This window comes from Etheostoma cragini, chromosome 5 (genome assembly GCF_013103735.1).
Source record: "Etheostoma cragini isolate CJK2018 chromosome 5, CSU_Ecrag_1.0, whole genome shotgun sequence".
NCBI lineage: Eukaryota > Metazoa > Chordata > Actinopteri > Perciformes > Percidae > Etheostoma > Etheostoma cragini.
In genome coordinates this window covers 10,661,690-10,684,071 of record NC_048411.1, presented here as the reverse complement: position 1 = coordinate 10,684,071, position 22,382 = coordinate 10,661,690, and the positions used below count along the sequence as shown (strand labels likewise).

Below are 22,382 nucleotides of genomic sequence, written 5' to 3'. Positions count from 1 at the left end.
TAAGTTAAAGTACGCCTGCTTTAGATATGAGTGCGGCAATCTCTCACATTCTTTTTTTTACTCAGTTGCCCTGAGAGCTCTATGCAAATGAGGAAAACACCTTTACCAAGCACTTATAAAACATACTGTAAATTCAGACAACACAAACAAATATGAAATGCTTAGAGTTGCACCAAATTAAGTTACAAAACAAAGTGTCCAGTAGACACTGATAGTGTACTCACACTTGATCTTCAACCAATCAATCAAAAACACCTTTTCAAAGTCTAAACACACACCTTTTTCAGATTAAACACATCGACAAAGTTTTAATTTTCCCCCATTGCAGAATGCTGTGTGGGCTAGCTAGACCCTCCTAAGCAGCACTGTGGAGGAAGGTTAAGAGACTAGATTTAACAAGACTAGATTTATCGCGACTGTGGGTGGTTTTTAAAACAATGGGGATTCATGACTGCTAATGACATGTCTTCTCCCCTTACCTGTCAATCAAAACAGCTCTCATCCACCAAAGGCTAAAATGTGTGACCCCCCTGCGCGACCCCGACGGTTGACTAAGTAACTGTCAAGGTAATAGGTAGCTTCCAATCCCATCTACCGGTGTGTGACCCTTCTCTGAGACTTAGGAGGTAATTTAAGGATTGAGGCAGGCAGCCGTAACTCGACTGCTGCCATTGACAGGAGAGTTGTTATCGATGCACAAGGCAGAGATGGGATGAGGGGGTGAATTCCTGACTGAAAGTGCTTCAAAGCACTCTGGTATGTTAAGAGCAAAGACTCACAGGAGCCACAAGATACCATAGTGTGTGTACAATACAACAAGCAAGCTTCAAACCCTTCATACAATACATTAACCTGACACTAACACAGGCAGAGCTGGATCACAGTTTATTCTCAAGCCAGAGCGCTTCAATTTTAATTGCAGAAAAAAAAAACATTGTTGGATTTTGTTTTTTGCCAAATATGGAATGGTGAATAATAATGTTCCTATGCTAATCTTAAAGGAATATATGTTTATTTGCTATCTTTTCAAGAGTGGGATGAGAAGATTGATACCACTCTCATGTCTGTGCATTCATTATAAAGCTGGAGCCGGGAGGTGATTAGCTTAGCTTAGCATAAAGAATAAGAAACATAGGGAAACAGTTCTAAAATATGCTACCAGTACATGTAAAGCTTAATACTTATCACCTTTAAATTACATATTGCACAGAATCACAAAACTCCTGTTAAAAAATGACAATTTTTGATTTTATTAAGTTCCGGCCAACAAAAAACAACTGTAACTATTTCCTGGCATATAGCCGGGCGCAGTGTTCTTGAGTGAGGTTCAGGCAGCCAGCATTGAGACACTGTACACAGAACCGCTGGGCAGGCTTTTCCTCATGAAAACGTGAAATAATCAAACTACATTTCTTTCTTGTACGCACACATTTAAAAAACAAAATACATGCGATTCTCTTAGCTTTAGCTCCATAATTGATGCAAATACATTAAATTGATAACATTCATCTCATCTGCGTCACAGTAGCATTCTCCTCCCCTTCCGGGGGGGGGGGTTAGTGTCGCCCAAGACGGTTGTAAATTGGTTCAAAGAAATGCAAACAACCCAGAGCAGACCATACTCCAATCTGGCTGTGCAAGACTAAGTCCTGACTAATCCCCTCATTAAAATACTTTGTAGAGCTGAGGGGAACAGTTTTGAGTTTTTTCATTGTTAATATAAAGGTATTGATTATTCCAGCTTTAAAGTGAAGTGCCTTAGAAGTTTCTGTAGTGCAGAGCTCACTAGCTTTTATTGCTTGACACCAAGCATAAAAGCATTCATGTCATGATTGGAATTAAATGGCCCATCAAACTAATGATTCAATCAGTAACAGTTAACTGGAAAAGGAAAATATTGAATTACCCCCAATGTATTAACTTTACTTGCATCTTACCTTATCGGGAATTTGGAAAAGTAAAGTTTGACTTCACTGACTGAAAACATGTACATTGTTTTGTGAGGAAGTAACTTGTCTGTTTTCACACTAACAGGACAGTCTCGTTTCAGGGGTTGAAGAAAGAAGAGAAGTTGTGTGACGTGTGCACCCGTGGCTTAGCAATTCTAATTCCATCCATCTCTAGAAATGAGAGTTAAGGGTTAAATCAGTTGCCCATGACCCTCATTAGAGCCAGTCTTCCTCAATAACACTCAGTTCAATCAAAGGGAACAACAAGCACATGCAAATGATCGGGCCCCTCCAAGGGGGTGTATGCATATACGCATGCCCACACACACACACACTTATACACTCACTGGGGGCAAAGGTCCCCCAATTAGTCAATTATTAAGTGGTCTATACCTCTAAGAAAGAAGGGTATTGATTGATTATCACCATAGTTTTAATAATTCAGTTGTTTTAATAGCAGAGATATGGAAGCAGAGGGGAAGATGAAGAGTCAGGGTCAGGGGAGGAGGAGGAGGAGGAGGAGGAGGAGGAGGAGGAGGAGGAGGAGGAGGAGGAGGAGGAGGAGGAGAACAAATGGAGAAGACATCATTCAGCGTCTTCTGGTGTTGTTCCCTTGTGCAAGTCCCTTTTGAATGTATAACTTCCTAAAATTTGTGATTTCATCGTAATCTAAATAATATAAAGAGCTTGGGCACAGCAGCAGAAAATAATAGCAAAGGCCATTCAAAAAGAATGACTCAAAAACAAATAGTTTTCTCAATTAATCAATGAAATGGTTTGGACAAATTCTGTGGCCTACAAAATGAAAAAAAGATCAGAAAGTGTTATTGTGATCTAAAGTTGGGACAATAAATCAGGTGCAAATGTGCTGTTTTGGTAAAAATAGAAAGTTTTATGTTATAAAATAAGTAATCTATCACAAGTCTGATTTGAAATCTTCGAATGCCTTTTTGTCTGACCAAAGAATTCACAATTAAACAGACATAGGCAGTGAATCATCACATGTGTTAAAAGGAGTATATGGTTATAGTTTTTACTTGAAGAAATGACTTAAATGACTTTGTGCTAAACGTTCAATTGATTATTATTTCAGCTCTTTGGCATAGTAATTTGGATTTGTTTCATTAGTGATATTCAAAATTAAAATATTAAACTAAGTTGTTTAGCAATTCAAGACATATAACCAGTGTCATTATAATATCATCTGCAAGCAATTAGCTTCTCCTATAATCAGCACTCTGAAATTCAAATCACCATGGCTTGAAGTTCAAGTCTGGGAGCTCACGGAAATCATTACAGACACTGTTGGTTCCAGTGTAATATTACCAAACCAATATGCTGTGCTATTATAATTATGTATAGAAGAAGTTGTTCATGTGCATCTTCTCTCTATTTGTTATGCCCTTCATGCTTGTTCATTTGAACTAGTTTCATGATTCACCACTGGTTGGGCTGTGTCAAAAGGATTGTGTCAATTGTGAACATAGTAAGCAACCCATGTCAGCCATGCTCACACCTGCACTTAAATCCCAAGCATGTCCAGTGTGTTCCTCCTTGTTAGGAATACATGAACCACCTTTACAGGAGAGGCTCTCCAGCCTGAGAAGGGCCACTTGTCTGAAAAATTTATGAAAAAGGGTTTTCAACAACCATTTGTTTTACGGAGGTGTAGAGGAAGAAGGAGAATGTTGTCTGATGTTGTTGTCCTACCCGTGCGTCCCTGACCCCCTCCTGTAAATGTCTCCCTTGCTTCCTCTATTTGTTTTGAGGAGAAGACAGCCTAGGGATGAGATTACAGAACAATGGGTGAATAAGCACATGGTTTCTACTAGGTCTTTGTGTGTTTTTACATTCCTGTGTGTGTGTGTGTGTGTGTGTGTGTGTACCAAGGCCAACATGTTTTGTTCACGACTAAAACTTGGTAATGATATCAATGTATTCAGCAAGTTACTGCAGTTACTAGAATTTCGGAACATTGCAGCATTACAAAAGAGCCAAAAGGTTAGCTTGCAGAGTTAGCTGATCCGTTCCTGTTCAGCTCAGAAAACCATGTGGTGTTCCGCAGGGCAGTTGCAAACAACATCTTTTCTTGCATAATTTGGAGGACTTGTCATTTTCTCAGTTGCTGTTTTTAAGGTCAAGGACGATCTGTCAAGCTCAACTTTCAAATCTGCACTAACTGTTTTCTTTTCAGGCACTTGGAGGAAGCAGAAACAAGCTGTGAACACATGACTGACATATATATACATATATACATACAATATGACAAACTCATTTACGCATCCAGCAGAGAGCCTAGAGTTATGTTTCAGCCCACCTGATGAATGTAAGTTCAGTTTTCACTCCTATGCTTTAACTCCTGAGGAAAATATTTGGCTCTTATCTGCTAAATGCTCCACTATGTTACCAGCTAATCACTAATGATGTCTGTCTACTGTTTGAATTCAATTCAGTTTTATTTATAGTATCAAATCATAACAAGAGTTATTTCAAGACACTTTAGACCACATTCTATAATTTACAAAGATCCAATAATTCCAGTAATTCCCCCAAGAGCAAGCATTTAGTGTGACAGTGGCGAGGAAAAACCTCCTTTTAGGGAGAAACCTCGGACAGACCTAGGCTCTTGGTAGGCGCTGTCTGACGGTGCAGGTTGGGGGGTGTGATGAACAGTGGCAATAACAGTCACAACAAAAGTATTGGAACAATGACTAGAAACAGTGGTAGTAGTATTTCATGATGTAGCTGGACATTGCAAGGCGTCACAGGGCGTAGCAGGGCAGTGCAGAGCCTAGCAGGGTGTAGCAGGGCACTGCAGCTGCTTGATAGTTACTCTGGATGGTATCACCCTGGCCTCCAGCACCACTGTGAGGAATCTTGGAGTTATCTTAGATCAGGACATGTCCTTTAATTCTCACATAAAGCAAATTTCAAGGACCGCCTTTTTTCACCTACGTTATATTGCAAAAATCATGAATATCCTGTCTAAAAATGATGCAGAAAAACTAGTCCATGGATTTGTTACTTCTAAACTGGATTACTGCTATTCTCTATTATCAGGATGCTTGAAAAAGTCCACAAAGACTCTTCAGCTGATCCAGAATGCCGCAGCACGTGTTCTGACAGAAACCAGGAAAGAGATCACATCTCTCCTGTTTTAGCTTCTCTGCATTGACTTCCTGTAAAATCCAGAATAGAATTTAAAATCCTTCTTCTCACCTACAAAGCTCTTCATGGTCAGGCACCATCTTATCCTAAAGAGCTCATAGTACCTTACTGCCCCACCAGAGCACTGCGCTCCCAGAATGCAGGGTCACTTGTGTTTCCTAGAGTCTCTAAAAGTAGAACGGGAGCCAGAGCGTTCAGCTATCAGGCTCCTCTCCTGTGGAACCAGGTTCCAGTTTGGGTTAAGGAGGCAGACACCGTCTCCACATTTAAGAGTAGGCTTAAGACTTTCCTCTTTGAGTTAGGGCTGGCTCAGGAAAGTGCTGAACCATCCATTAGTTACGCCGCTATCGGCCTAGACTGCCGGGGGATTTCCCATGGTGCACTTAGCACCTCTAAAATTGAATTAAAAATAGTCAGGGAGTGAGGAGTCGCAGCGTCCGCCTTACCCGGCCCATAGTTGTCAGATTTATCTATCATATGATCAATAATATAATAAAACTAGAGGGAGGCAGGGCATACAGCCCGATCGGGTTGGGGAGAGTTCTAGCCTGACCAGGCTCCTCTCTTTACCCTGTCTCTTTTAGTTGTGCTGTAATAGTTTTAGACAGCTGGGGGACTTCCTTCTAAACACTGAGCTCCTCTCTCCTCTATCTTTCTTTCTTTCTATCTTCCCATTTTGTGTGCATCCATGTCCCAGAAATGGATGCACACATTCTGGAGTCATTCCCCGGAGTCCTTTTGTTCATTTCCCCCCAGCATGTTTCCTCGGATCAGGGAGGCTCCAAAATCATGGTTGCAGCTGTCGCCGTGGTCCCGCTACACGTTCCGTCCTGCGATGCCATGTTACATCCTGCCACAATCTGCGGTGCCCAGCTACGTCCTGCTGTGTCTTGTAATGCCGCACAGTACCCTGCTGTGCCACAAACTACTACAAAGAACTACTACAAACTGCTATTGTCTTTGGGAATGTTATTGCCACTCTTCATTTTAACCCCAAACGGTCGTCAGACACCGCCTACCAAGAGCCTGGGTCTGTCCGAGGTTTCTTCCCAAAGGGGAGTTTTTCCTCGCCACTGTCGCACTGTTGCTTGCTCTGGAGGAAACTACTAGAACTGTTGGGTCCTTGTAAATTCTAAAACATGGTCTAGACCTACTCTATCTTTAAAGTGTCTTGAGATAACTCTTATGAATTGATACTATAAATAAAATTGAATTGATTTGAATTTCAGATCATAGCAGGGCACTGCTGAGCGCAGCAGGGCAGCATAGCAGGGTGTAGCAGGGCACTGCAGAGCATAGCAGGGTGTAGCAGGGCACTGCAGAGCGTAGGGCACTGCAGAGCATAGCAGGGTGTAGCAGGGCATTGCAGAGCATAGCAGGGTGTAGCAGGGCACTGCAGAGCATAGCAGGGTGTAGCAGGGCACTGCAGAGCATAGCAGGGTGTAGCAGGGCACTGCAGAGCATAGCAGGGTGTAGCAGGGCATTGCATTGCATAGCATAGCAGGGTGTAGCAGGGCACTGCAGAGCATAGCAGGGTGTAGCAGGGCATTGCAGAGCATAGCAGGGTGTAGCACGGCACTGCAGAGCATAGCAGGGTGTAGCAGGGCACTGCAGAGCATAGCAGGGTGTAGCAGGGCATTGCAGAGCATAGCAGGGTGTAGCAGGGCATTGCAGAGCATAGCAGGGTGTAGCACGGCACTGCAGAGCATAGCAGGGTGTTGCAGGGCACTGCAGAGCGTAGCAGGGTGTAGCAGGGTGCGGAGCAAGAGCACGGCGACAGCTGAAACCACGATTTAGGTGCCACCTTAATCCAAGGAAAACTGCTGGCAACAAAAACATGTTGAGAAGATAGTGTACTGGGTTTTTAGGATTGTTCATTATTCATACACACAAAGCCATCATTAAATGAAGCTGTTAAGGCTCATTTCTCCTGTCAGGGAGTGCTGTTTAAAGTCTTGGTGGTTTAGCCACGGAACTGTGAGCTAAGTCTACAAACTGTCCCACTGAGGCCGCTGAGGTTCAAACCCCAAACACACCATTGCTTCTCTTCACTCTTTTCCCCTGACCACAACTCCCAGCTGCCCCAACACCAATCATACACAAATAAGATGCATCCACGAATCCTATAATTCATGAACCAGGTAACAGTTTGGCCCTTAACACTCCCTACACTCCCACACATAAACACACACCAACCACCACATGCCTCCCCCCTGGGCAGTGCAGGAGAGTCCCTGGTGCAATTGCATTATTGATTGCCCTGCTATGTTTTTTGTCTTCCTTCTTAAAAGCATTTAGCAATCTGGCAATTAGTTAGAGCTTAATGTAGGATGTCAAAACAGTGCTATTGATCCAGCGGGGCATGGAGGAAAAGATTGATCAGTCAACTCATTACGTTGCTGGCGCTGCCTCGTCATAAACACTCCAGATGAGACTCCATCAAAAGCCCATCCCTCGTTCGCTGGCTCTCTCTTTCTGCATCGGGCTCCCTTGTGTTTTCTGTTGTTGGCTCCTGATGCTTGATTGCACTGTCTGCACCTGGTTTGAATTTGGTCTTATTTTCTTCCCCTGCTTATTATTGCTCTCTTGCTATTCTTCCTTTGTTCGATTGAATGTTTTCTCTATTTTTGTGGCCTTGATTGCTCCCTCTTTTCTTTGTATTTATTGTAACCTTTTATCAAACAGTGTATTTTCATCTTTTCTCTCGGTATTTCAGTATCTACCCTTTACCCTTCCATCAGCCATCTTAGTTTACCAAAGGAAATCCAAGTTATACTTTTTTTTTTTATTCAGAAAGGGTAAATTAAGCTGATTTAGTTCAGTTTGCGTCACTTACATCAATTAATCAGTCAGTCATATGAACATAAGGCAGTTGCAGACACACTTGATTTCATTTGCAGAAACACGTGGCTCAGCCGAGAGCAGTGAGTGTTGTGTTGTTTAATGGACAGATGCTAAGCTCATTAAAGGTCGCACAAGCTGCAAAATAATGAGGGCTGGCATTTATCATGCACCTCACTGTTTGAATTTTGATTAAAGTTGTCGTAGTTTCACGTCAGTGCTATTAGATATTCAGCAGATCTCTACAGAACAGATGGGCTGGAATTTAAAGTTGAAATGAGGAGATCAAAAAACAGACAATGTTGTCCTAACAAAGGAAGGGATTTGACAAATTAGACTAAATTAGTTTGTTTAGTTAATTGGGCTTAATATAATTATCAGAACTAGTTGTGTCTTTATTGTGTTTATACTATTAAAGTAATAGTTTGTGATCTTTGGGATTTAGCTAATGTTTTTTCGTTTGCACGTCTGACCACACCCAACATCACAGACTTTACGCAGTGTGAAAAAAAATAAAAAAAATAAAGTTTGGTAGTTCAATCAGGAAGCCTCCTTTTACTCACTGATCCGTTCTCATCTCTTTCTCTCTCCGGCTTCAACTCTGTGGACGTTCACTCTAAGTGGTCCAACCAGGTCTTGCAGGTCTCTCTTAGCCAATCACATCCTGGCTGTCAAACTTTAAAATCCATTCTCCTCTCTGTTGCTGTCAGTTGTCGTTTCACTACAAACGGATGCGACCCTCCTCCACCCCTTCACCTTCAGTCATCCACTTTAGCAGCTCTTCTTCCCCACCACTACATGTGTTCAGACCTGGGGGGAATATCCTGAACTAATCAAGGCATCACCATCCCCTAAATCTACTACACTATGGCACATGGGGCCTATTCACCAAAGACTCTTCTCAAATTCCTTTCATCATGCACTTATATAAAATAAATTAATATTCAACCTAGATGAAGTCTCTCCTGATTGATGGCTTCACCACAACTATCATAGTAAGCTCAGTAAAAACATAAGTTATCAGCTTAATGCAGCCCACAGCTTAATAATTTGAAATGAACGCAAAATGATGTCCAGAGGTGTCAAATAACAAAGTACAAATATTTTGCTACCTTACTTAAGTAAAAATTTTACGTATCTATACTTTACTGTAGTAATTATTTCACAGCAGGCTTTTTACTTCTGCTCCTCACATTTTCAAGCAATTATCTGTACTTTTTACTCTTTACATTTTAAAAATTGCCTTACTCTAATTTAAGTTTAGCTTGTTTTCATTCCAACTTGTCATCCTTAAAAAAAAACACCAAACAAAAACTCAAACCTATCCAGATTAATCATGCCATCCGGATAGAGTGAATTTGGTTGCACCTGCACATGACGCAAATCCATGGCACACTCCAGCAGACGTATGTGGCCTAGTACCAATGTCCTAACCAGGCAACAGCGAGGTGGTTGGTAGCCAGGACGACCAGCCAACCCTTCTACATCCCTGGCTGTACCTGGAAGAATTTTTTGAAATGGTTGGATGCAAAAACAACTCTTTTCAAAGAAGCTGCAAGCTCCGCGCGCCCAAGTACCACAAACTAAATGTTTCCAAAACTCGCCATCTCATTTGAAAAGTCATGTTGATATTTTTTCCCCTCACTTTACTTTTATACTTTAAGAAGTTTTGAAACCAGTGCTTGGACACTTTTACTTGAGTAACAAACTTGAGTTGATACTCAACCGATTGGAACTCAACAACTTCTACAAAAGTCTTTTTAAACCCTAGTCTCTATACTTCTACTGGAGTAATTAATGTGAATACTTTTGACAACTCTGACACTCTGACAGGTTTCTCCCAGGCCCCCTCGTTGCCATTTCCCATCCATCCACTAGACGCCCTTGGACTTTCGCTCCTTTTCCCCAGCACCTGAGTGCCCCACTCATCTCCACACCTGTTCTAACTTTCCTCATCAGCCCTGCAGATATTTAAGCAGCCCTTTTTCAGTCATTTCCTGACAGTTTCTTGCAATTTGCTTTTGAGCCTTTGATCACTGTGATCCGTAATGCCTTACATTCTTGGACTTTGGTATTGTGCCTACGTCTTCGGATTGATGTGCCTGATTGGACTGCCAGTGCCTTTCCCGGTTTGGAAATCCAGACCCAAACCTGAAAGATTAGGATCTGGCATTGAGTTATGAATGTCACCCACATTGCGGGGCGGCACCAAGCGTGCATTTGAAAATCTCACTGCACAAAATTGGATAACACTCCGACCAATCACAACAACACACGGGGTGACGTATCCAGAGCCCTATATATTAGGGTGACCATATTTTGATTTCCAAAAAAGAGGACACTCAGCTGGCCTCAAGACTGACTACTAACTAAAAGAGATGAGATTAATACTGCCCATTAATATTTAAGTACTACATGTATGTTTTGCCTTTTCGTCATTTCTTCTGCTCCTAAACCTTATGACCTATAGCTCCTCTTGCGATTCATGTAATACGGTGATTTGTGTGTTGTTTTGTCTCAGCTTTCCACCTTTTATGGTGTGTGTTATTGTTGTTTTCCCGAGTGAAAAACCCCATCTAAACAAAGTAGAATAAATGCATTATTATCAGTAGGGGTCGTGTAATATATCAGCTGTGGCTGATGGACTTTGAGATTCACCTCATTTTCCATTTGTCTCCAGTCTATTCAGCCCTTTATCGCTGCTGCACTTCTGCTTGTTTTTAGTGTTTCACTTGATAACAGCTTTCAAATGGGATGTTAAAACATTTAGAGAGGAAAACAGCAGGAGCATAACAGATAGTACTGAAGATTCTTTTTTTTGATCAAGTCTAGACATCTGTTCTTACAAAATCCTCCTATCTTCCTCGGCTTGTCATTCTCCTTTCATCTCTTTCTCTGTTTTCTCTCACTCTGTCTACTCTTTCTCCCTTTTTTCTCATCTTCTCCAGCCGGCATCATCTCTTTCTCCCCCCCCCCACCCATCCTCTTCCCATCTCCCAACAAGTGTCTTATATTTCCAATAATGATTTAGCTCATAAATCTTGATAAAGCCACTGGCTGTTCTGTTTCAGTGGAACAGGAAACTCTTGCAGGAGGAGACAGAAGATGAGGAATGGCTCCCGTTCATGAGGTTGTCCTGTTTTTCTATGTTTTTCATTTTGATGGTGTCCTCAGGGAGAGAGCACACTTGTGTGTTTGAGAGTGCCTTTTTCATTGGGATTCAATCGAGGGATCTGCTGAATTGTTGTTGTTTGTAATCATATCAGTATTTGTTCAGCCACCCTAATATTTGCGTCTGCATCTAATACTTTCTGTTTTGGTTTTAAGTGATCCATTGCTTCTAATCGTTTTCCAGCCACATCATGCGTTTTACCTGCACTAAACAATCCAACAGAAAACCTGTGAAAAGGAGACTATCTTTTCTGTCACGGCACCAGCAGACTGTGAGGGGAAAAAATCAAGCCTGTCTAGTCAATATTATATTTATATCCTACCGATTTGTTTTACAGGTGATGTTTTTTGCCACGGTTTTGTTCAGTTGCGGTAACTTTGGAGGAAAGGAAGCTCTGTTTTGGTCCTGCAGGGCTTAGGTTAAGGCAACAAAGGGACTTTGGTTAAGACTAGGGAAGATCAGGATTTTTACTGAGATGGAACTAATTAAAGTTAACATGTTGTGACGTGTAACTGTTTTAGTATTAAAATAAGACTACGTATGATTTGAAAGATGAAACAAGGTTTACCATCTTAGGAAAGAAGAGTTAAATTAGTCTGGCTTCCCAGTGCTGGGGATAAAGCCTGACATACACAGGATTAAGTCAAGTCAACTTTATTGCCAATTCTGCAATATGTACCAGACATACGTAGCCTGGAAAGTACGTTTCTTTCCGACCCACGGTACAATAGGACATGAACAACACATATATGTATATACAACTAAGATAATGAAAGATAAGTAATATATACAATTAAAAAGATAAGTTATTTTGTACAACACAGTAATACATTCTAAATTCTAATTCTAAAGCAAAACCAAACAGTATAGAAAAATAATGATAAAGGATGTACTTCTCCGTCCACTATCTCCGTCCTCTACTGTATTTTGCAATGGCACCTCCTCTTCTTCTTCCTCTTCTTCCGTTATTTTCAGTTGAATATGGTTAAAAGGAAATCATAATATTCAAATTGAATAAACCCTTATTGCAAAACACATTCATAATGCTTCATTGTGCAGCATTTGCAGCAGGGAACAATGATAAATCACTTGCATACCAACTGACTCACACACTGGTTGGGGAACACATCCACATACAAGTAACTTCCTCCATGTGGTGTCGATGATGTCATCACACAGGTGCAGCAGTGAGGGAGTAACCACTAATGACTGCCTGTCATTCCCTTAAAATCTCTAATTGGTCCACGTCATTAGGAGGCCGCTTTGGCTCTCCTTGCCATTGTCTTGGCTCAACAATTGTTCTGTCTCAGCCTATGTTGGGGTGATAATGACACATTTCCTCCAAGCAACAGTTACTCTCCTCTGCTGTTTTTGAGATCTTCTGGGATGAGTCTACTGCTAATAGTATGGTATTAAGGCAGAGGCACCATTACTGAGCCTTTGATGTACACCATAATTCTTAGAGACAGTAAGACCCCAGCTTGGAGGTCAGTTTTTCCTTGGCTGGAAACGGTTGTTGTCTTTGTAGGGTTGAAGGGTTGAAGGGTTGGAGGGTTGAAGGGTTGGAGGGTTGAAGGGTTGGAGGGTTGGAGGGTTGGAGGGTTGGAGGGTGTTTAGTCACTCAGGTTAGATCACCTTTGCAGATGTCACCACTCATTCAAGAGGCTTCGTCAGACTTTGAGCTCCATTTGGAATGTTATCTGACAAAGCTTTTTTTTGCAGTTAGAATACAAGGTCCATTGATACAACTCTCGTCTGACAAAAGCCTTTCTCACAAATTTCTGCCAATTATTTAAAATCCAAAGGTCCACTTGTGTGTTTTTTCCTCATCATTTAACCGTCTGTGTCTATCAAGGACAATACCTTGGCTGCCACTGGTCACATCTTGCTGTTTATTTGTGCACTTTTTTGGCTTGAAGGGACACCAAAACATTCAACAGTAGTTACCCTTCTTCTCAAAACTATTTGAGAGAGTCCATGCCACTCAGCTCAAACTCCACCTTGACTCCAACAAACTCAATGAGCCATTTCAGTCTGGTTCATGCTTAAAACACAGCACAGGAACTTAACAATGACTTTATGTTATCCTCGTCCTTCATCTTTGTCCTGTTTAAAAATTGCTCGTACAGGATTTTCTCCAAACATCAAATCAGACTGGGCAGCGTCAGCTTTCCTCCTAGCTACTCAAACATGTCTCTACACCTGTCCTTCCCCTCGTGACCTTGTTGATGATAATGCCAATGTTGACTTTGATAGCGCTCAGTATTGTTATTGTGTTTATTCTGTGTATATTGTTTAGGTTCTATTTAGTTATCAGTCTCTTATTTCTTTGCTTATCTGCTCTAGGTAGGCCGGACCATCCTGATGGGATCCCTCATTCAGTAAAGCCCTTTGCAAGGTCTCTCTTTTTGTCCTGTAATGAGGTTTTGAGTGTGTGCATCCACTCCTCTCGTTAAGTATAGTTGTCATTCATACTTATAGATGACATTTTGATATTATTCAGCCTTTTTTACCAAATCCTTTTTCTTGACCTACAAACAGATGCAATGATGGAATGGCAGGAAGGCAAGTTATTTTTTTTTAATTGGTGTTAGTACCAGAGAATGAAATAGCCTGATTTGATGTTTTCAATGATGTGCTTGCATGTTGATGACTTGCTGTGGCAGAGTGAGGTTTAAGTTTCAGGTGTGAACTTAAAGTCCCCTTCCACTCAAAAAGGTGGTTTGCTCATGCCGGGTTCAGACTGCACAACACCAGTCCAATAACAGCCGACCCGACAGATCAGGGCATTGGGATAAAAAATGGGCACGACAATGGATCAATTTATCCAGTGTTCTTGGGTTGCAATTTTTTTGTGGGGTTGGGCGGGGGGACACCCCACTGTGGTTAATGCTACTTCACCAATAGACCATTGATTGTTTTATATTACAGTGACTCGGCCTATTGAGGTTCATACACAAGTGTTTTTCTACCATGTAAGTACGTTTTGGATGATCACTTCCCCTATGTGTCCACATGAGGAAAGAACAAGGCAAGAGAGGGAAAATATTGCACAATTGATTGTAATGAGTTACATTTTTTTTTTTTGAATTTAAATAATTTCCTGCACTGGAATAATTTCCAGTGTTTAAGTTCCAAAATTGTTTTTGTTGAAGTTTTTCAATTATTTTATTATTCTCTTCCCAGTCTTTGCAGGCCCAATGTGGTATGTGATTGTTTTAAACAATAAAAATGTTTCAAAAACCCTTTTCAGAAATCGCACCTTGCGTGTATGTAGTGGATGACAACCAATGCTGCATTGACAAAAAAATGACTATGTCAAAATTTCTTCTCTTGTCTCTCTTGCCACTAAAAGGCTGTTTTCACGTTCATGTGATGTTTTCTGTGACATCACAGCTAGTTTAGAAGCCAGTCCTGGTTCGATATACAACTTCCACACACGTCTTATTTGGAAACCTGAAACCTCCAATGCATGTACACAAAGAATAGGCCGGAGATACATCCTGTGTCCAGCAAACATTTAAAATGATAAATTTGAAGATTCATGAATTTTGACTTTTTCAATTTTGAGAGAGAGAATAGAAGTAATTACTTTTTTTCTCCTTTTAATTGAACTTTTGTGGAAAACTCATAGCCTACACAAGATTTTAGTCAAAAAAATGTTGCAGTCTGAAAACATGTATGGATCTGGGATCAAGGTGTAACACAGTCATACTGTCATAACTGAGGTTAAGCATGTGTTAAAGCACCTTTATTATGCTCATTTTCAGGTTCATAATTGTATTTTGAGGTTGTACCAGAATAGGTTTACATGGTTTCATTTTCAAAAAAACGCCATATTTTTGTTGTAAAATAATTTATGTAAATTCTGTAATTCCTCATACTGCACTGTAACTTGCACTGCACTGCATGCTACAATTAGCCACCTTGTCTCGGCTAGTGACAGAGAAAGCCATGCAGCTCACCCGGAGACTGAAGTCAGAGGACATTCAGAAACCGTATCTCACTCAAAACAGCATGGATAGCTTATTTTTTCCAAGTTTGCATGTGTGTGGAAGCACCAAACACAAAACAACTCCCCAAATTCCCGAAAAAGTGATTTTTTTCTTAATATGGGAACTTTAATTGAGATTGTAGTAATACTGTGTTTAGGCAGACAGCAGGGGAGGTGTTGTGACAAAATTGTTTAGCTGGATTTAAAACTAAACCAACAAGATGCCTCTCACTTGTCTTCTGCGTTTGTCTTACCAAGACATACAGTAGATCAGCTTTTACAGCCTCTCTCAGCCTTACTGGAGTGTGCGTGCGTGTCCGTTGATTAAAAGTGTTATTTATGAGGTTGAAGTGCTGAGTGCAGGGATTCTCCACTGTGCACCAAGGAAAGCACTACAACCACTTGTTTACCACACACACTCACACACACACGCACGCACGCACGCACGCACGCACACACACACACACACACACACACACAGTTTGATGAGTCTACTTTGCTTCCTCCTCATATACCCACACACACCAAGGTGGATTTTCTGCCGCCTTGTGCATTTCCCATTTCCTTTCCAATGACATTTTTATTAAAAGATAAATTGGAGACAGAGCTCTGTGTAAAAATACATATTAATTTAGCTGTTGCTTAATTACATCAGGGATTTAGATGTACTCGCCTGTCCAATTTGCTTGTACAATTCCCTGCAAAAGCCCGCACTCGCTCCTAATCTGCAAACTAAGCAAGTGTTTTTTCTTAAAAGACCGAATTATACTGGGATTACTTGAATGGTAGAGACTTGGCATCACTCAAATATATATACTCACTATATTGACGGAAGTCTGACTGAAGTCAATGAAGGGTATTTTTCTGTTTCTTTCACATTGCCCTGAGCATGCCCAAGCACCTCTGTTTTTTACAAAGCTCACTTTATACACACACACACACACACACACACACACACACACAAACAGTATATTCAATTGTGGGTCTTTTGATGTGACATAACACTTTATTAATTACATTGTATCACGAGAGACTGGTCCGCTTTCAGAGAGAAATCTTATGATCATCATCATTACAATCTTGACTCCCTGCAATCACTTCCATCATGCAACTGTATGACTGTACAGTTCCCTCTAGTGTGTGTGTGTGTGTGTGTGTGTGTGTGTGTGTGTGTGTGTTCACCTGCAGAGCACAAGTGGATGGCATTAAAACCTTTGCTTTATACCAAACAACAACCTACTTGCAAAGACAGACATTGGCTTCTTCAATCAGACCATATTCAGCATTTAATTACCTTGTGTGCTTCGCAATAAAGATGTTTGTTACATTTTGAGGAAAATTTCTAGGCATTGAAAAAAAAACATTTTAACATCTCTGTCATACATTATATTGTTTCGTCCTCTGTCCAGCCACAAAACATTTTGCTACCACGGGGGCGGCAGCAAAACCCTCTAAACACATAAGACAAATAGCACAGAACAGAAAAAATACTGAAAAACAGAGATGCTGCATACAGCAAATCACAGTTTAATTTTTCTTTTTTTGCAGTAGTTAAGCAGTTTTTGTGGTATTGCATTCTTTAGGGCTTAGAGATTCCAGAAGCATCCAAGAACAAAGGTAATCTTTTACGATATTTCGCTCCGCTCTATTAGCTTTTGTGAGGGAGAGAGAGAGCGAGAGAGGGATTACATGTGATACATACCACACTCAAAGTTGTGATGTGTATCTGTATGAGGAATATATGAGTCACATTTAGCTCAAACTAAGCCTGATATTTATGATATAGGGAGGTGATAGGCAAAAGAAAGTATCTATTAATGTTGTTGATATACAGTACTTCTCCAAAACACAGGCTGAAGTAAGCTGTTTAGAGAAGGTGTATTTTAGTCGTAAATGAAGCAATTGAGTGATTCAATAAATCTTAGCTGCCATAATGCCAACCTCAGTCCTGCAAGACTGGGTATTGGTATGGGTAGACTGACTCCTTTGTTTAATCTCATTGCATTTGAACTAGGATTCAGCTGAAGTCTGAACCCGGCCCACAAACCCCTCCTGACTCACTCTGGCATTAATCCGTCTTCTCCACACACACACACACAAACACGCAACCAGGAGAATGAGCAAATAAATCTAGGGGCAGCTGCATGTCATTTTAAGTATTTGTGAGTCCCACGCACCTAACCAATTTCTCTGCCCTCCACTTCTAAGACAAAAAGAAGAAAATATCACAATCTAGATACTGACACAGTCTTGGACACAGCAGTTAGCAACGCTTATTTCTTTCAGCGGCTTATTCACATTTGTACATGTATTTTGTTCATTCCTCTCGCTGTTATTTCCTTTTACAAAAAAAAAAAGTAGCACTTCTAGAGACCAAGGTTTAAGACTATCACGTACAGTATAGGCAGCATAGAAGAGGGAAGTTGGTTGAGTAGTCTATTTTACAGTAGGTCACTTGAAGAAGAGGGAGAAAGAGAGAAGTCTGTGATTGTCAGTTCCTCCTTATCTGAGGTGTCCATTCATACAGCAGTTGTTCTTCCTCCAGTTTTTCTTCTCTTTGTTTCACCAAAATCTTTGATCTGAGGCATCGATGCAAAGACAGCTGATCTTTAGCTGGAGTTCCATGTAAAGATTCACAGAGCGCAGCTGGGTTGTGCTGACAAGTCCTCATTGTGACAAACCCCTCTCTCACAGCCTCTTCCTATAACTGTCAAAAATCATCACCGTTGTTCAACTTGACACAGTTCGTTCTTTAAAAATAAAAAAAGGAAACACATCAGGTACACAGTGCAGTCAGCTGAGATGTTGCGTGACGTACTGCACTATTTTGACATCGTAGGCATTTATATGCACCCTGTTTGTTCCCTCACACCCCCTGCCCTCTGTTATTGCGCAGAGTTATTGTGTGGCCAGTTTAATTGTTTTGAGTGTGCTAACTCAGTGCAAACTCTACTTGACTATACAGCAGGGATGGATTTTGTGGACCTTGTTAGCCTGCCGCGTCAAGGCTGAAGCCATCAACCCCTCACATTCATGACAGGTGGCAATCATTGTCCAAAGAAATCTCCAACCGTGGCAGACAAGGTGAAACATCCATCCCGGTTGTAGAGTACGCTGAACATGAGGACAGGCTAAGTAGCTGTTAAGGGGGAGCCTGACATAGCAATACATTTACACTCAAGATTATCTTACACAATAGCTAAAACATAGTTAATTAAACCAGTTATCAATTTTCACTTTGTTGGTGCAAAAGGCAACCTTAGATATACAAAGAAATGTACAAAAAGCTCCTAAATTTATAAATTATACTATAAATCAATCAAAGTAACATTTTCAAGTTCACAAACATCATCACTATCAAGTGTTGGTATTAAACAAAAAGACTTATTATTCCAGATTGATGTTTTACAGCTCATTCAAATGGCTGTTATTGTGAAACATCAGTGATTGTGATTCTAGTCTTTAAAGAGTAAAATATGCCCCAGAAAAATGCAAAAACAAACATTAAATGTGTTTCCTTGCATGCATGTGAGCTGTTGTATATACAGAGGTGTCTGTAAGCATTTTGACCAGATACAGTGTGTGAGCTGTACCGTAAGTGTGTGAAGTGGTTCTCAATAATGGGGATGTGTGGTGCATTAGAGTCCATTTTTTAGTGTAAGCTGTTGGGGGATTGCCAGTAAAACGTGTGTGAAGTGTGTTTGCGTGTGCATGTGGTTTGAGGCCGACCGGAGGAATGTGATGGGAGCGTCAAGTTAAAGTTGTGGCTTTACAGGACACCTGCGGGCCACAGTGATGATGGATGTTCACGTTCGCTTTCTCCCCGAGGACATTCACACCTCCTCTCTTCCCCCCTCTCCTTCGGCTTTTTCACTCCAATATCTTCTCTTTCTCCTTCATCTGTCTCTACATGACCCATTCATACCTATTCACTCCCATCCTCTTCTTGTTTCTACTCCATTGCTTCGGTTCTGAACTTTCTCACTATGCATTATTACCTCTCCTCTTATTTCCCCTCTCCATTGCTCCTCATTCCAGGCCCCCATCCTCTCTCTGTTTTCTTCTCCTTTACCTCTCCTCTCCATCCCTCCATCTTTCCTTCTCAGCCATAAAACAATAAGTCTTGAATGTCTGTGAGGAGACTGTGCTAATGGAGACCATTAGGCTGTAATGAAATATACATTACACCATTACAGTGGACGGGGCCTGGCTAAAGCACTGCACCGCTCAAATAATAAAACATGCACAATTCAATTTCCTTCCCGTCCCGTCTAGTTTTGTTTTGTGTGTGTGTGTGTGTGTGTGTGTGTGTGTTTCTCCCCTCTCTAGCACAGATGTGGTTTTCAAGGATGTCTAAGTGCTGAGAGCCTTGATGATTTAATATGGGTTGACCAATTGAACCACACCTTCTACAGTGCCGTCGCCCACACATCTGACCGTGATCTGACCACTCAGAACTCAGCCTCCCTTAGCAACTTTTACACCCCACAACCCCACAACACCAAGACAGCTGCGGACAAATTAATCAATTGACCTTCGACCGAGCGCTTGACATCACAAGTGAAGCATCTGTCACTTCGGGGAAGAAAAAAGAAATGTAGTCTTCATGTTACACTGTGCCGTATGACAGTGCCGTCCAGGCCTGAGCAAAGTAAATATGTAACAGAAAACAATATACGGATATGAGTGCATATATCCTTATAATCATGTATATCAGACTCTTGCATGAGGAGAGATTATAGATCAGTGCCAGACAGATCAACCTTTTTTTTTTTACATTTCTAGAATTCACAATTACAGTATACTAGAATCCCATTTTCCCCACAGCAGTTCAGTTTAGCTTTAGTAGGCACTGTATTGTTAGTGATCGTTTTTTAAGTGAAATTGGCCAACCCGAAATAATCTTTGTCATCTCTCCTGATTTTACTTGACAGGCAGAAAACCTGATTTAGTGTTTACTTTTCCAGGTTGTTTTTCTGTTAGACTCAATATAATGTGTGTGTACCAGTGTGTTAATCTTCGGACATTTCCTCTGGCCATTTGGATTAATACTGACAATAACACTCATGTACAGTTCTGAAGAACTGCCAGAAAGACAGACAGACACACAGATAGACAGTGTGAGCGGGGAAAACACAGTGTCTTTATGGCTCGACATAGCACAGAGCCATTTCCTTTGAAACGTCTTGCCGCCATACGGTCTCATATTTACACGCAAAAAGATAGAAGCGTCCGGAAATCCCCCCAACGGTACGCCTCCTTGAAATTCCCGGATGTTCATACAAGTCCTGTTGTCCGACAGGCAGCGAGGAATGAGTCATTAAATTTAAAGTCCTGTTAATCCGGTTTGCATCAATTTAGCCCCAGAACAGTTTAAAGCATTTGAAAAGAAGTGAGAAGTTTTTTTCCCCCAAAAGTTAAACTATTCTTAGTAAATGTCTTTCCGGGAAGTGAAGAGGGAAGGAGTAGAGATGCACAAAGGAGAGGAAATTGGCAGGGAGGAAAGACGCAGTTGGAGATGAGTTGAGGAATATTTTGATTGCCTTTTTAAGAGTTTGATAATAGCTTCAAATCCTGTACAGCACGAGCACTGCACACTTCCTTTATTTCACAGGTGTCACCGTGTCCACCCTATCACACACAGACACATACACACACACACACACACACACATGCATGCAACCTCAAATGCACATACACACTAAGGTACAGTAATCATCACCACCCAAACACACACACACACACACACACACACTCACACACACACAGACACATCCTCGGTCCTCGCCCTCGTTCAGCCCAGTATATCCAGGTATACAGGTGAGGCTTTGGCCAGATTGAGGAGCAGACAGTGGATTTCTTTGATGTTGAGTCTCATGTGCGGCTCTCGCTGCCAGCAGCCCAGCATCAGGTCGTAGACTTCTTTAAGACAGGTCCTGGGGCGCTGCAGCACCCTGCCCTGGGTTATACACTCTATCACCTACCGAGGAATAAAGACAGACAATGAGTTTAATGTCAGTGGTAGTCTTCATTTGCGAAACAAAACAAAAAAGAAAACTGGAGCGACCGTAACAAACCCACAACGTGCTGCACCTTGAAGATAACGATTGAATGGTGAAGTTGTTTCACCTCACAACAGTGGCATACAGTGAAAATGTCACGGTGAATAAATTATTTACTGTGGAGAAGTTGGACGACACTGGCGCAGTCAACAAGACAAATTAAATCCAATTTCTCAATAGCACTTTTGGAAACCTACCCTGCTATATATTGAGTAGAGCTCTCTAGTACAAGAGTATATATCATTCCCTGGCAGTGGTTTGGAAAATATCTATACTGTTATTAGCCTGCAATATAATTAAGCGCTTTATAATTTCTTCAACCATTAAATATGACATACTGTGTGTGTGTATGGGTGTGTGTGTGTGTGTGTGTGTGTGTGTGTGTGGGGGGGGGGGGGGGGGGGGGGGGGGATGCATACCAATTAATGGCTACTTTTGAGCTCTAACAAAACAGGTGTGTCTTCCAAACTGCAAGGTATCCACTTAAAAAACTACAATACAATAAGATTTTCATTTAAAATCACTAAATCTCTATATTATTAAGAATTTAGTTTATGATCATCATTATGCTAATCAAGCAGCTATCTACTCATTCTGTGATTGTTATCAGTTGTTATCTGAGAGTAGATATATAATGAATATCTCATTTTGGAACAAAGCTCCATATCCTGTGTAAGAGATATCTGAGCTGAGTCAGATTTGGTTCAGGAGGTGAGTGAACTGTGAACTGAGAAACATTTAATAGATGTAAATGGGAAGAGAATACCATTACAGGGGTTAAAGGTGGATTTTGGATGTAACCAGAGTAAATCAAAAGAAAAGGGACTGCTGACATGGTTATAATCTGTAACCAAAAGACATCCTAAGGTTAAGGTGAAAGGTTGGAAGGCTCTGGTAAAGCTTGGTTTTCAGGAAACTGGGTCAAGACCCTGAGTGTCTTTAAGGTAATTTTTTTAGTTATTAATCATTCAGGATATATATATACAAATAAAACAGCCAATAGTGTACTTTTTTAATTATTGTTACATATATTCTCTATCAGCTTGTTCCAGCTTTTCAGTGAGGCTATACGATTTTAACACTGAGTGAAATCTTCCATCTTCTAAGAATCCATGTTTTTTTATGGCTGCAACACTCAATAAGGATATTCCACATTGTGCATAATTTATACACATCTACCCCAAGGTTCAGGCTGA

The 22,382-nt window shown here is 41.0% G+C and overlaps 1 protein-coding gene across 6 annotated transcripts in view; it reads right to left on the bottom strand.

The window, feature by feature from the left end:
• Positions 1 to 16,543: 16,543 nt before the first annotated feature.
• ntrk2a (neurotrophic tyrosine kinase, receptor, type 2a) overlaps positions 16,544 to 22,382 on the bottom strand; it is an 88,842-nt gene continuing 83,003 nt past the window's right edge. For 5 of the 6 annotated variants that reach the window (XM_034871099.1, XM_034871100.1, XM_034871102.1 and 2 more), the window contains one exon: positions 18,042 to 21,104. In XM_034871099.1, coding sequence (XP_034726990.1) covers positions 20,919 to 21,104 — 186 coding nt within the window. In that variant the 3' untranslated portion in view covers positions 18,042 to 20,918. Of the gene's footprint in view, positions 17,109 to 17,167; positions 21,105 to 22,382 lie in introns of those variants that run through there. The other variant, XR_004656556.1, reaches the window with a different exon arrangement.